Consider the following 12427-nt stretch of genomic DNA (forward strand, 5'->3'; position numbering starts at 1 on the left):
CGAAGCTAGTCGGATCGAGTACGTCGCTTCTATATGGTCGAACCAAATCTCAACAACGAGAGCGGAGTTCACCAATGGACGGAGGACGGCGAGAAGAAGCGGCGGCGTGCGAAGCGTTGCACCGCGCGCTGTGTGAGTGCCACCGGCGGATTCGCGACCCCTGGCAGCGGAAGGCGTCTTGCCGCCACCTCAACCGATCGCTGGCTGAGTGCATGGTCTCATCGTGCTGCCCGGAGGAGTCGGAGGCCGTGCGGACCCTCTGCTCCAGCGCTGGCACCACCCTCAAGCGGACGCAGTGCCAGCAAGCCAAGGTCTCCCTCTCCATCTGCCTCTCCTCCCATCAAGAACCATCATAACTAGTACCAATTGCAACCCTAATCATCCTCATACGCCGTCTGTTCCTTAATTTAATTTTGGTAAGTATTCTTTCCTAAAGTTCGGATTTTGGAGTGTTTTAATTTGATCAGATCTGTTGAAGTTTGTTCTTCGTCGATTTTAGTTCTGACCATAGCTCAGTTTTTAATATTTCCTTTTCTTTTAGGTTGAAGGGTATAGATGTTCGTGAATTCGATGGTGCTGTTGGATTATTTTTCTAATTGGATTTTATGCTTGATCTTTCTTTCCTTTAGCAAAGTTGTGGAGAATGTATTGTTGAGATTCATTACCAAGTCCTAATCCTGTTAGGATTCTAGTTGGTCATTAATTTTAATGACTTTAGGATTCTATTCTTAGTTTTATTCTATTTAGTTATTCATTCTAGAATAGTTATCCTTATCCTTTAGTAGTTATAAGTCTTATTTTTAGTGGGTGTTGGTTTTTGAATTTGAGTAGGAATCAAACATCCCACCCATCGATACTCTCTCTATTTAAAGGGAAAAAGAGAGAGGGAAAGAGGGAGAGTTGTTCTTCGTCACTCTGCACAGCGTGCCATTCTATATGTATGGGGTTTTTGAATTATGTTCTTAATTACCAGAGTTTTAACTTAAGTAACATTTTTGGTCCCTTGTTGGCAGGAATTGTATCACTTGTTTCTCCACTTCTTGATGGTTAAATTTCTGATTTAGTTTATAGTTTGTGAAGACTACCTTTGAAATGCTTGGTGGCAATCAAAATCTGAGTCCTTATTTTGGGCTTAGTTAGAAAGTTGAACATTTATGCATTAACAGAATAACTAATTGCACTTATAAGGAGTATCTACCCTGTGGTGGCATAGTAGTTCTCTGCATATCTTATTGCTTAAATTTTTGGTGACTGACATGAAAGATAGTTTTAGAAGTATTACTCTCACTGGAAAATGGGAAACAACTTTAACCATTCATGAGAGGCAGGAAAATATAGAAGAAATCTTGCACACTGATTTGAACTCGATTTTCTTGGGATTTGTCATTCATTAAAAGTGGTCCTTGAACATCTCTTGCAAGGTTCTATTCTTAAATCACATTGACTATGTTTTGAGCTTGGATTATTCAATTAAACATGTAATTTTTAGAAATGACATTTATTCTTACACGTATCACATGCTAAATTATTCTTGGTTTTGGGAACTAAGCTTTCGAGAGTGCCATGAAATAAGCAAAAATTTTCCCACTTTTGGTTCTTTCATCTAGGCTTTCTTTGTGCCCATCAACATTCCCACCTTTTGGTTCTTTTATCTAGGCTTTCTTTGTGCCCATCAACATTCTTTTTCTCTGTTGCTTTTCTCAGCAGCGTGTGTATCATGTTAATTATCCCTGTTGATTCTATATTTGAATCCATTTGTGGTGTATAGTGTTAATAATACCAGTTGAGTTCTCTCCTGACACAGTAACTTTTGGTATTCAAGATGCCTGTTGGTGCATCCTTTGTTGCTTTGATATCAAACAAAATGGCATATGCTGCTTCAAACTTGACATAGTAAGATGCAGTCTCTGTAGCTTGGTTCTTTTGATTCTCCTTGTAGGAGATCTGGCCAAGGATGCTTCCTCAACTTGGTCATGTGGCATAGCTCGTTTTGTTTCTGTTGTGAATCCAGTAAGCGTTAGCTAGATGACCATTCTTCTCAAATCAAAATGAGCTGTAGCTTTTCCATGGTGACTATGATTTATAAGCATTCATTTAGAAAGCAATACAAAGTTAACATGTTTCTGCTCACAGGCATAAACATTTTCAATCGCACTTTGGTTTTCCAATCATATTCTGTTTTTCCCCTTTTTTGTTCAAAAGGTTTTACTGTATTCAGTTATGTGGACTGGGATCTACCTACATCTGAAGTCAGCAGCTTCATTGTTCATTGAAATTTGAACATAATGTTTATTTTTCCATACCTAAGATAGGACTTTGAGTTTGCTAATTGTCAGTCCTGGATATATCTAAAGAGCTATAGCATGCTCAATAGAAGTGACTCTACTCCACTTATTTTTGAGAAGCAGGATGCTACTTTGTCAATGATGTTGTTCAAATTCATGCAAGAATACATGTAATGTTCCAATAATTGAACAGACTATAACTATGTTCATCTTTACTGTTTCAGTGGGAGGTTTCTACGACTGGATCTTACCCTTTATAGAGTTTGAATACAAGAGAGAGAGAGAGAGTTTAGAAAATTTTTAGAATTCTAATCTATAAAGTGTTCTAGAATCTTAATCACTGAATTTAGGAAATCTTTAGAGTCCCAATCTAAGAAGTGAGAGTCCCAATTCAAATTGGTTAATATACTGTAACAAATATTTTGATAAGAATACATATAATAAAGTATAATTTTTTCGAAAGTATCATGCGTATATGATTCTGTTCAAGTGCATAGCACATACTCCATGTTATTTGAATATAATATCAAAGGTCGATTCTTTATGCTGATGATATAGCACCAAGATATTCTATATATACACACATATGCATTAGGCCAGGTTGGGTTAAAAGATTCCTAGTTCAAGCCTGGCCCAATTTTAATCGAGCATGAGAAACTAGGCCACGTAGCTCGGCGGGTTGAAAACCTCAACCCAGGCTTGACAAGAATGTTGCCGGGCTGGGTTGGTTTTTTTAATGTCGATTGATCCCTTCCTTGACAGACTAAGTTTTTGGGTTCAAGTGGTTAGTTAACATGGCCAAGGGATTGATGTCTTCCATCAGTTAGCAAGGCAATTTAATAGGGTTTTTGCTCTATCTTATTAGAGTGTGTTATAAAGAATAAATGGTGTGCTGTATAGAAAAATCTGGTCATGCTGGACAATAAATTCCACAAACACACCAAGCTTGTTATTGGATTGACTACCTTACTTACTAAAGCTGATTAAAACCTTCTGCACCTCTGTGTTAATGTTTATCATTTCATCCTCTTGTTAAACCTATACTGGAATATTTTTTTATGAGCATGGCGGATGCACCCCTGGTTGAACAGTTCTGGTATTTGGAAGCCATACTTAATGCATAAGCAGTGTTTGGTGATAATTAGGGACCACTTGGGTGTACTTCTACTGGCACATACTGATAGCTTTGGTGTTGATCAAGTTAAGAGAAGTCCCCAGTATGCACCAGAAGGTGCCACACTTAAGGATAATCATATCTTTTGTTTTGCTTCTCCATGAGTCTATCCTAGTAGAATGAATTTTATTATAACTGCAACACAGGACAGGTCTAGAAATAGTTCTTTACTTTTCATCAGTTGATTTGATATTTTTAGGACTATCTTTTGGATGTCTTAGAGAGTATGATTGGTTGCTGAATTCTTGAGGATGATCATATTTGCTATTTAGTGTCTGCTCTGGTCGTTCCCTCTTAACATTAATTTCAATTAATTAGAACATAAGATGGAGCTAGCAATAGTTCTTTCCTTTGTATTTTGAATTTTAGGGCTAATGCTTTGGAAATCCTACAAAGTCAGTTTGGTTGCTCAATGCCCAAGTTGAAAGTCCATAGATCTATATATCTTAAAGACAGATATTCATATTCTTTTGCCCCTTTTTTTATTTTCACGTAGTGATGAGCTCCACTCTATTACTATTGCAATTAAAAATTTAAAATTTCTCTATAAATTTTGATAGATTGATTCATAACTGTATTAGAAAAAGATATTGATTAGAATGGCCACCATTGGCACTTAAAAGGGCCAATGTTTTTGTGATTTTGAACTTCAAATATTAAATAGAATTTCTTTTATTGATGGCTTCCATGCTGTTGTCTCCTTCCTCTTGATCATTGACTCAGTCAGAATTTCTATCCTCTCTTTACCCATTGTCTTCGTGTTATGACCAGACTTCAAATTTATCTTCATGTACATCATAATTTAGACCTGTTTTGATTGAGTGACAAGTGTTCCAGTCAATCTGACACCATGGAGGCTTATTTCAAAACTAATGAGATGAAACTGAAGGAACTAAGATGCTGAGATTGATTGCGTCGAGAAGAAGATGGCCAATGTCTTTTGAGGATCATATTGATGTTGGCAAAACCAAAAGGCAGCCACTGATTTAGTGGACGAAAGATCTGATGAAGCTGATGTAATGGATGAAGCATCCAAAAAGCAAGATTCAATTGTTGAAGATCCTAGTAGTGAGATTCTTGAAGAGACACAAGTGAAAAACTGAGTTCAGAAGTCCTGTAAAAATGATGAGATTCAGGAATATCAGTTATTGTGAGGCTAGACTAATGGAGTCACAAGATTGGCTATCCTGATCTCTTGTTGGCAATAAAGTAATGCATTCTTATTCTGCATTCATCATCTTGATCATCAAATGAAAACATCAGTGACAAAGAGCAAAGGACAAGATCTGATGGTTCATTTTGTGAGCGCTCTCCATGTTAATGTAGACCTTGGAGATCCAAAAATGGAGCGTAAAACTGTTATTCTTCAGTGTGTTCTCTTGAAGGGCTATGCCTAGTTGAAAAGAATTCTGATGTAACTAAAAAATGATATGAGGTTAAAAAGTGGTTCTTTCTTTCTTATGAAATTATTTTTAGGGCTATATTTTAGAAAGTCTAATGCATCAAATGGCTGCTGAAAGTTAAATTTAAAAGCCGCAGCTATCTTCTTCCTTTTCCCTTCCTTCTAATAAAACATTTCTTCTTTCCTTCCATTATTAAAACATTTTTCTTAGATAACCTAAGTGTATCTTTATTTATAACAGTAAAATTCATCAAATTGGTTGGCCATGTTCCTCTAAAATGCTGTCACTTCTTGTGATTCCGAACCATAAGTATTGAATTGAAGTTCTAATTTTCTTTCTAAAAATGGTGGATTAACATATTATCTTCTTTTACTTGCTTGTGGACTTGATCAAAGCCCCTGACCCCATTATGTTCCTTTTTTTCTTAATGTGTTCTAACATCAGATTATATCTTTATTCAAATCTCTGTATGTCTTTTTTTTTTACATATAAAATCTTTTGATCTGTTTTACAATGAGATTGTTGAGTCCAGTATCACATTGCCATGTAATTTGCAAAATATAGTTGTCCACTATCATTGTAAAGCACATTAAATATCAAGAGTTTTAAATACTACCAAGGTTACCTGTGCAAGTTACGAAAACGGCTCCACCACAGATGATTCGACATGGAGGTTTTTTTTTTCTTTTTTCCTTTCTTGATTCTGAGAAAAGGTTTCTGTGCAGTTTCAAGTAAGGCCTGGGAGGATAAATATGCCTGATGTATTGGTGGGATCATATCAGAAAATCCACTTGTTTTGGAACTCTGTCAGGATCAGTTTGCCTGGTGCCTGTTGTCCCAATTTTAAAATGTCTGCATGACTTAGTATCATTCTACTTCTCGAGTATGTGGGGCAAACTACATGAATAACCTCTTTTGGCTATTATTCAATTAATATCTCCAGCCTGTAACTGCATTAATTGGTGAAATTTTTTCTTTAAAATTTCTTGCTCATCTAGTTGTGCTGATGTATCATGTTGGATATGGAATCCGCTTTGTGCTGTCTAGGCAGAGTGGATGCATAATAATACTCATTGTGTTTGGTCTTCATTTTTTGACCATAGGTCCCATGATTCCAGTACCTAGAGATTTTTGATGGTGAAAGGTTGTCTCAGGAGGCTTGCCTCTTGAGCTAGAGTCCTATGAAATAATTGATTTCCTGAACTTTCAAAGTAATCTTGTCAATAATGAGTCTTTTTTGGATAAAATTTCCAGTGCTTTATATTATGTTATTTTGCTGCATCACAACTGCTATGTTTAAACCCATCATATTTTGCTGATTAGGAACCTTGTTTCTTCCTACAGGAAATTCTGGTGACAGCACAAGCCCCGGTATAACTTAAACACAGTATAACTATCACTCCATTTGCTATTTTTGAAATATTCATGAAGCCAATGCTCCTATTTGTTTGCCATCCCATTTCTGAGACATCCATTCGATGAGGCTGGCAACGGGTTACTCTTATTGATCAAGAAAGTTGAGAGGACAAGACGAGCAATCTGAAACTATGATACAACAGTTGAATCTGTTGTATAAAAATGTGAAACTTCACAGAAATCATTCTGTCCTGATGCCTGTATAAGTATAAATTACGCTTTCAGCTTCTGGTGAACCACCTGGGGATTAACTTTAGGCAGAGGAAATTCATGTCTCATGGAATCAGAAAACAACAATGTACATGAAATAATGACAATGGACTTTGTGTATTGGCAGGTACAGATTACCGATGTCCTCGATCAGTTTTTAAATCATGCTCGACTAATAAGTTATCCTACTAAATATTACAAAATTAAAGCACAGGTTGGTGCACTAATCTCAGTAGTTCTGCTTCATAACAGAGATATTTGACTGCTCGTTCCTCTTCCCCATGCTATTTAGAAGAAAGCAAGCACGGGGATAGCGTTTGGGAGGCTTTTTCAGACCAATGCTTCATGCGCTGTCCCATCCATGCAGTTGGTGGGCTGAATCATTTCTTGCGATTGTTTTCTTCTTAGTTTCCCACGTCTTGTTCAGGCCTTTGCTGCACGACTGACTCTTCTCTGCTTTATCATTCTTTTTAGTGCTTTTACTTTAATAGGGCTCAGTCGCTATTTATACAGTTCCAGTAATTTAAATTAATCTGAAATGTATGTGTATAACAGTTCCACTGGTGGTTACATGTCATGTTGATCAGTCTACAATCATAAAGTGTCATTCTTTTTGTTGTTGCTTCAATCTTGACAGAGTTCATACAGTTCACAAAAGATCGAGACACTAGAGACTTACAGTCTTCACTCTGCCTCATTGGATTTGTAAGGTCAGTTCTCATCTAAACCAGATGCCTGCTTTCTTGATGTGTAATGATATAATATTGAGCTCAGCTTCTGGGTGAGTTTTTCATGAAACTAACCAGACGAATCAGCTTCTACGGGCTTAACATGAGTAGAAAAATGGGCAGTAGTTAAATGCACATGATGGTCTTCTGTATCCCATTGCTAGATTAATGTACAAGATGAAGAGGCTTTATTCTTGCACATGGTATGTTGAGACCTTGCATCACTGCGCGATTTCATGAAAGTATTGATAACAATCGCCTTTCGAGTCAAACTTCTCCTGAAGTCATGGATCACAAAAGAACATTGCAGGAAAAAGAGAATCTTAATGAAGAACGATCACATGCTGGGATTGCTGTGTCATTCACTCACTCTTACCTTTATTCTACCACCTCTCTGGCCCTTTGGAAACTAAGAAGAATTAAAAGACGTGTAAGGTCAGGTAGCCTTCCAGACGCAGACATGGCACTTTGGTTTTGGTACGCCAGTCTTGTGATTCCAATCCTTCACTAGACTACCGCTACTTTAATGGTGGCACCACATCCACGGGCATGGTTCTTAGTTCCTCTAGATAAAGAAGCACTATATAAAAAGCTAGTGGGGCATGGTTATCATTTAATATTAGACAAAATAATTAGAGTTGTCATGATTTCAAAATAGAGCCAAAGTCTTGATACATAGCTCTAAAAGGACTCTTATATGCAAGAGAGATCGATTGCCATCTCCTTGAAGGGAGCAACAGCACAAAGAAAAGATGAACAAGTTGTGCTGTCTCTTCCTCTCCTCACTGTCTTTCTTCTCCACCATGGTCTTCTCTTGGCAGCATCGGAAGCCCTACCAACCTGGCTACTTAGAAGGCCCCTCGCAGCTGGTGAACCTGGCGTACCACATGGGCCCCGTTCTCTCCACCCCCACCAACCTCTACACCATTTGGTATGGGCGCTGGAATCCAACACAAGAGGCCATCATCAAAGATTTCCTCCTCTCCCTCTCCTCCCCTTCTCCTTCGCCTTCCGTCAGCGACTGGTGGCGCACCGTCCGCCTCTACACCGACCAAACCGGATCCAACATAACCGGGACCTTCGTGCTTGCCGGGGAGCACCGCGACGCCGATTACTCGCATGGCACGACGCTCTCCCGGCTGGCTATCCAATCCGTCATCAAGTCTGCGGTCGCTGCATATCCTCAGCCATTGCCACTGGACGCCTACAATGGTCTGTACTTAGTGCTGACGTCGCCGGACGTTGAAGTGGAGGACTTTTGCAGGGAGGTGTGTGGCTTCCACTACTTCACCTTTCCGGCGATCGTCGGAGTGACTGTCCCGTATGCATGGGTTGGTCACAGTGGGTCGCAGTGCCCGGGAATGTGTGCATACCCTTTTGCATCGCCGGGTTACCTCGGAGGAGCGGCGAGCAACGCCAGCGGTCGCAGCATGGAAGTGTTCGCAGCACCGAACGGCGACGTCGGGGCCGACGGCATGGTGAGTGTGATTGGGCACGAGCTGGCGGAGATGTCAAGCAACCCGCTGATCAATGCATGGTTCGCCGGCGGCGATCCGACCGCCCCGACGGAGATCGCCGACCTGTGCATTGGAGTTTATGGGACAGGAGGGGGTGGGGGGTATGTGGGGAGTGTGTATAAGAGTTCAGAGGGGGAGGCCTACAATCTGAATGGTGTGAAGGGGAGGAGGTTTTTGGTGCAGTGGATTTGGAATCCCGTCAGGAATACTTGCTTTGGGCCTAATGCAGTCAATTGAGGAGTGTATTTTGGGTAATTTCATATCTTGATCCTTCTTCAGAAAGACAGCTAAATACTCCGTTCTCGTTTTTATTACTTTTTCCATAGTATTAATTTGAGAGAACTTTGTATATTTTGGTTTGGGTCTTTCAGTACTTTGAGCAACTTCTGGGATGTATTTACGATGAATCATTAAAAGTATATATATCAAGATGTTATATGGTGTTTGCTTCCACAGCTTAACGTCATCCAATGGTTATTTACTTATTTTAGATGGCAAAAAGCAAAAAGCAAAAATATCATGATATAAAAAAAAATATTCTGGGAAACAAAGCTTATCAGATATTTGTTTATTTCAAGAAGACTGAATAAGCTTTCCAACGGCTTCAAAATTGCAGGAATTAATTAGAGTCCTGATGGCACAGGGGATCCATTTAAAGTATCAAAATTACGACTTTGCCATTTTATCCTTACATTACGGCTTTTGTACTATAATTTTTCTTCCTAATTTGTTTAGGAGCAAAACTTCTTTGGTATTAGGCTACTCAGGCCTTAGAATTTATAATACAATCTTTGTACTTATATCTATATCAGTTGATAAATTTGCTAGGAGTGTTTTTCTTAAAAGTGTCTCTCTTTTTAAAGAACCAGAACAAGTGGAAGTTTGGCAACTCACTGTACCAATTAATATATTATCAATTCAATAAGTTTGCACTTTCAGTTTTTTTGGAGTATTTCAATTTCTTATCGAATCAAGGTAGATATCGCGCATCCTCAACAAAGATCTAATGGATTCTAAGAAGCTAACATACAATCTTTGTAAGCATTAGTGGATTTTTTCAGAAGTAAAGTTTGCTGATGGTTCATCATCGAGTATGATCTCAATTCTCTTTCTATTCAATATCACTAATTTTGTCAATTAACTTTAGGTTTTCCTTTCTTGACAATAGTAGCTTAAGAAAGAGGATAGGACTTGTAGGATAGAGATGAGATCAAGAGAAATTATTTTTTTCTCATAAAATATAGATTCATTTTTTTTGCCCAAGAGTCTTGTTTAAATATAATATGGAGAGATTTTAGGTGGAGAGAGAATTGTGGGAGAGATGAGTCATCGGAACCTTAATTAATATAGATGCCAAGCAGGTTGGATTTTGCTTAAAGAAAGATTAGAAATGGCTTGAGAGAGATCCAGTTAGATTGAGATCGAGAGAAAGATATAAATGGTTAGAGATAAAAAAAAAAAAAAGAGATGATATTCCTTATAAGCTAGTTGCCGAAGAGAATTGAACTTGTTGAAAGATTAGGAGATTAAATTGAATTGGGGTTTCAAATCTTCTCTAATTTAAAAAAAATCGGAGGAACCACATGAGTTTGTTGTATTGTAAAATCAAGATAAAAAGATGACCAAATGGCCTAAATATTCTCTAAAAGAAAAAGGAAAAATCCTACATAACAAATCATCAATGCCGACTACTTCTCTCCTTCTCTTTTGTGATAGTTGTGCTTGCCATTCAACATGTTTAAAGCAAAGCCTTAATATGATAATCTCTTGTTCCAAGCCACTGTAATTGAACTGATAGCTCAAGTATAGCTTTAGTATGTAAGGTTGTTGATAGGATAGAGTGACAAAGCAACCAATGAGGACATTGACAATGTTAGTAGCAATGGTGTGCATAAGCTTGTAGCAGTGTATTACAAGTTCTTATTAACAGCAAATAGAATGAACAAAAATAAGAAAAAGGAGAATGGTTGCTATTAACAAGTTGTTCATTCCCTTTTTCTTTCCTATGAAATCTAGGTTATTAGACCATCCATATATATCACTTGTGCGACTTGACATATTTAATTTGACCCTTCTATTCTTCTCCAAATTATAAAAAATCTAAACTCTTAAATTAGGGAGAGGGAGAATATCTAGATGGGCTCTCTCTGAAAAAATATAGATATACATGGGTCATGCGAGGTGAGATTTGTTGAGAAATGGGCTTTCACCTTTCTTTATGAGTGATGGTATTTTGGAGTTAAGTGGTGGATATATTGAAGAAAGGATAATAAAATGAATAAAAGAGAATATTTAAATGTTTTGAGCTTTCCTATAGTATCACATTAATGCATAAAGAATTAAACATATAAAAAATAAAAACATTTATAATGCAAATAAATTAACATAAAACAAAATATATTAAATTTAAAAATAAAAAATATAAACAAAGTATTAGATGGAAATGAAATATAAAACTATATATGCTAAAGAATAAACTAATATTGAAAATAAAGCATAAAAGATTCATAAGCATCAAAACAAAAAAGGAAATACATATAAACAAGGTAGAACTAAAAATATAAAAAAGAAATTCATCATAGAACTAGGTCAAAAATTAAAAAAAAAAATCAAAGCATCCCCAACTCATCATTTGTAATCTAGTTAGGAAATATAAATCTGTACCTGACTAGTTTATTTTATATAAACCTATATCCACCCAAGTTTGAATTCATTGTTCATATGTAAGACTAAAAAGTGAAGCAAAACATAGTCTACAAAGATCACAAACAAAAAAAAATCACATTTAAGTTTAGATATATCATCATAATCCTAATTAATTTAGAAATTCAGGATATATGACATAACCTAACTAAAAATAAAACTAACTAAAATACACCACATCCCAAAATCTTGTTCGCCCCATGTCCGTTGCTTGCTATCATATTCTGTTTTTTTAAATAGCATACCAAACTACATCAACAAGATAGAGAATTATTAATTATACTGAATTTGGGAGCTAGTTGGTTTTTCTTGAGGTCATTGAGGTGGCTCATCGAGTTATGAGAGTAACGATCTACTTGGATGGAAACAATTTTCATCGAGTCATTTTCTTAGATAATTTTTTTTGAGTAATTGATTTTTTTCTTAATGCTGGATTTTTTTTAGAAAAATAAACTTTAGGTTGTTTATTTGAATCATTTAAAAATTAAACAGTAAGAATTATAGAGATTGGAATTGATGGGTTAAATTAGGATTATCAAGAATTGAGTCTTGTAAAGTAATTAGGTTAGGGTTAATTGGTGATCCAAAATGATCCTATGGGTGGGTATGAGTCGAGAGGTTTTAACTTGATTTTCAGCTTGAGTTGGGTATGGATCAATATTTTCTATATTGTTGTCTTTAATTGATACTACCCAAGCCCAACAGGATTCAATCATCACCATCCCAAAAAGTAAAACTATCCCAAATCTTTTTATTGTGGGTTGGTTCATGCAAGTTGACGAGGGTGGGTTAGATTTGGTCACCCGTAAACACAATTGAAGAGAAATAGTCTTTCCTTTTTTTGGCTAATATTGTACTTACAAATTACAAGTGTTAAATTAAAATTTGTTCTAGAAAATTTTCTTTCTAAATAACTATTAGCTTTTTAAGAAAAAAATTGGTCAAATATATTTCATAACTATTTTTTTGTCAAGCAGCCCTTAGCGTACAT

At 36.7% G+C, this 12427-nt stretch overlaps 2 protein-coding genes across 2 annotated transcripts; both read left to right on the forward strand.

Annotated features, from left to right (window-relative positions):
- Positions 1-74: 74 nt before the first annotated feature.
- On the forward strand, positions 75-6620 carry LOC103718798 (cytochrome C oxidase biogenesis Cmc1-like protein). Its single transcript, XM_008807774.5, has 2 exons — positions 75-416; positions 6207-6620. Exon 1 carries the CDS (start codon positions 75-77, stop codon positions 354-356), a length of 282 nt encoding a protein of 93 aa, XP_008805996.2. The 3' UTR covers positions 357-416; positions 6207-6620.
- A 154-nt stretch (positions 6621-6774) lies between these two features.
- On the forward strand, positions 6775-9234 carry EXL7 (EXORDIUM like 7). The gene has a single exon (XM_008807773.5). It carries the CDS (start codon positions 7969-7971, stop codon positions 8968-8970), a length of 1002 nt encoding a protein of 333 aa, XP_008805995.2. The 5' UTR covers positions 6775-7968; the 3' UTR covers positions 8971-9234.
- The last annotated feature ends 3193 nt before the right edge of the window (positions 9235-12427 follow it).

This window comes from Phoenix dactylifera, chromosome 1 (assembly GCF_051530095.1).
Source record: "Phoenix dactylifera cultivar Ajwa chromosome 1, Ajwa_hap1_PhDact_Kaust_v1.1, whole genome shotgun sequence".
Lineage (NCBI taxonomy): Eukaryota > Viridiplantae > Streptophyta > Magnoliopsida > Arecales > Arecaceae > Phoenix > Phoenix dactylifera.

Excerpts from the sequence above, each read along its gene's own strand:
- LOC103718798 (XM_008807774.5), top strand. The coding sequence starts at position 75 with ATGGACGGAGGACGGCGAGAAGAAGCGGCGGCGTGCGAAGCGTTGCAC.
- EXL7 (XM_008807773.5), top strand. The coding sequence starts at position 7,969 with ATGAACAAGTTGTGCTGTCTCTTCCTCTCCTCACTGTCTTTCTTCTCC.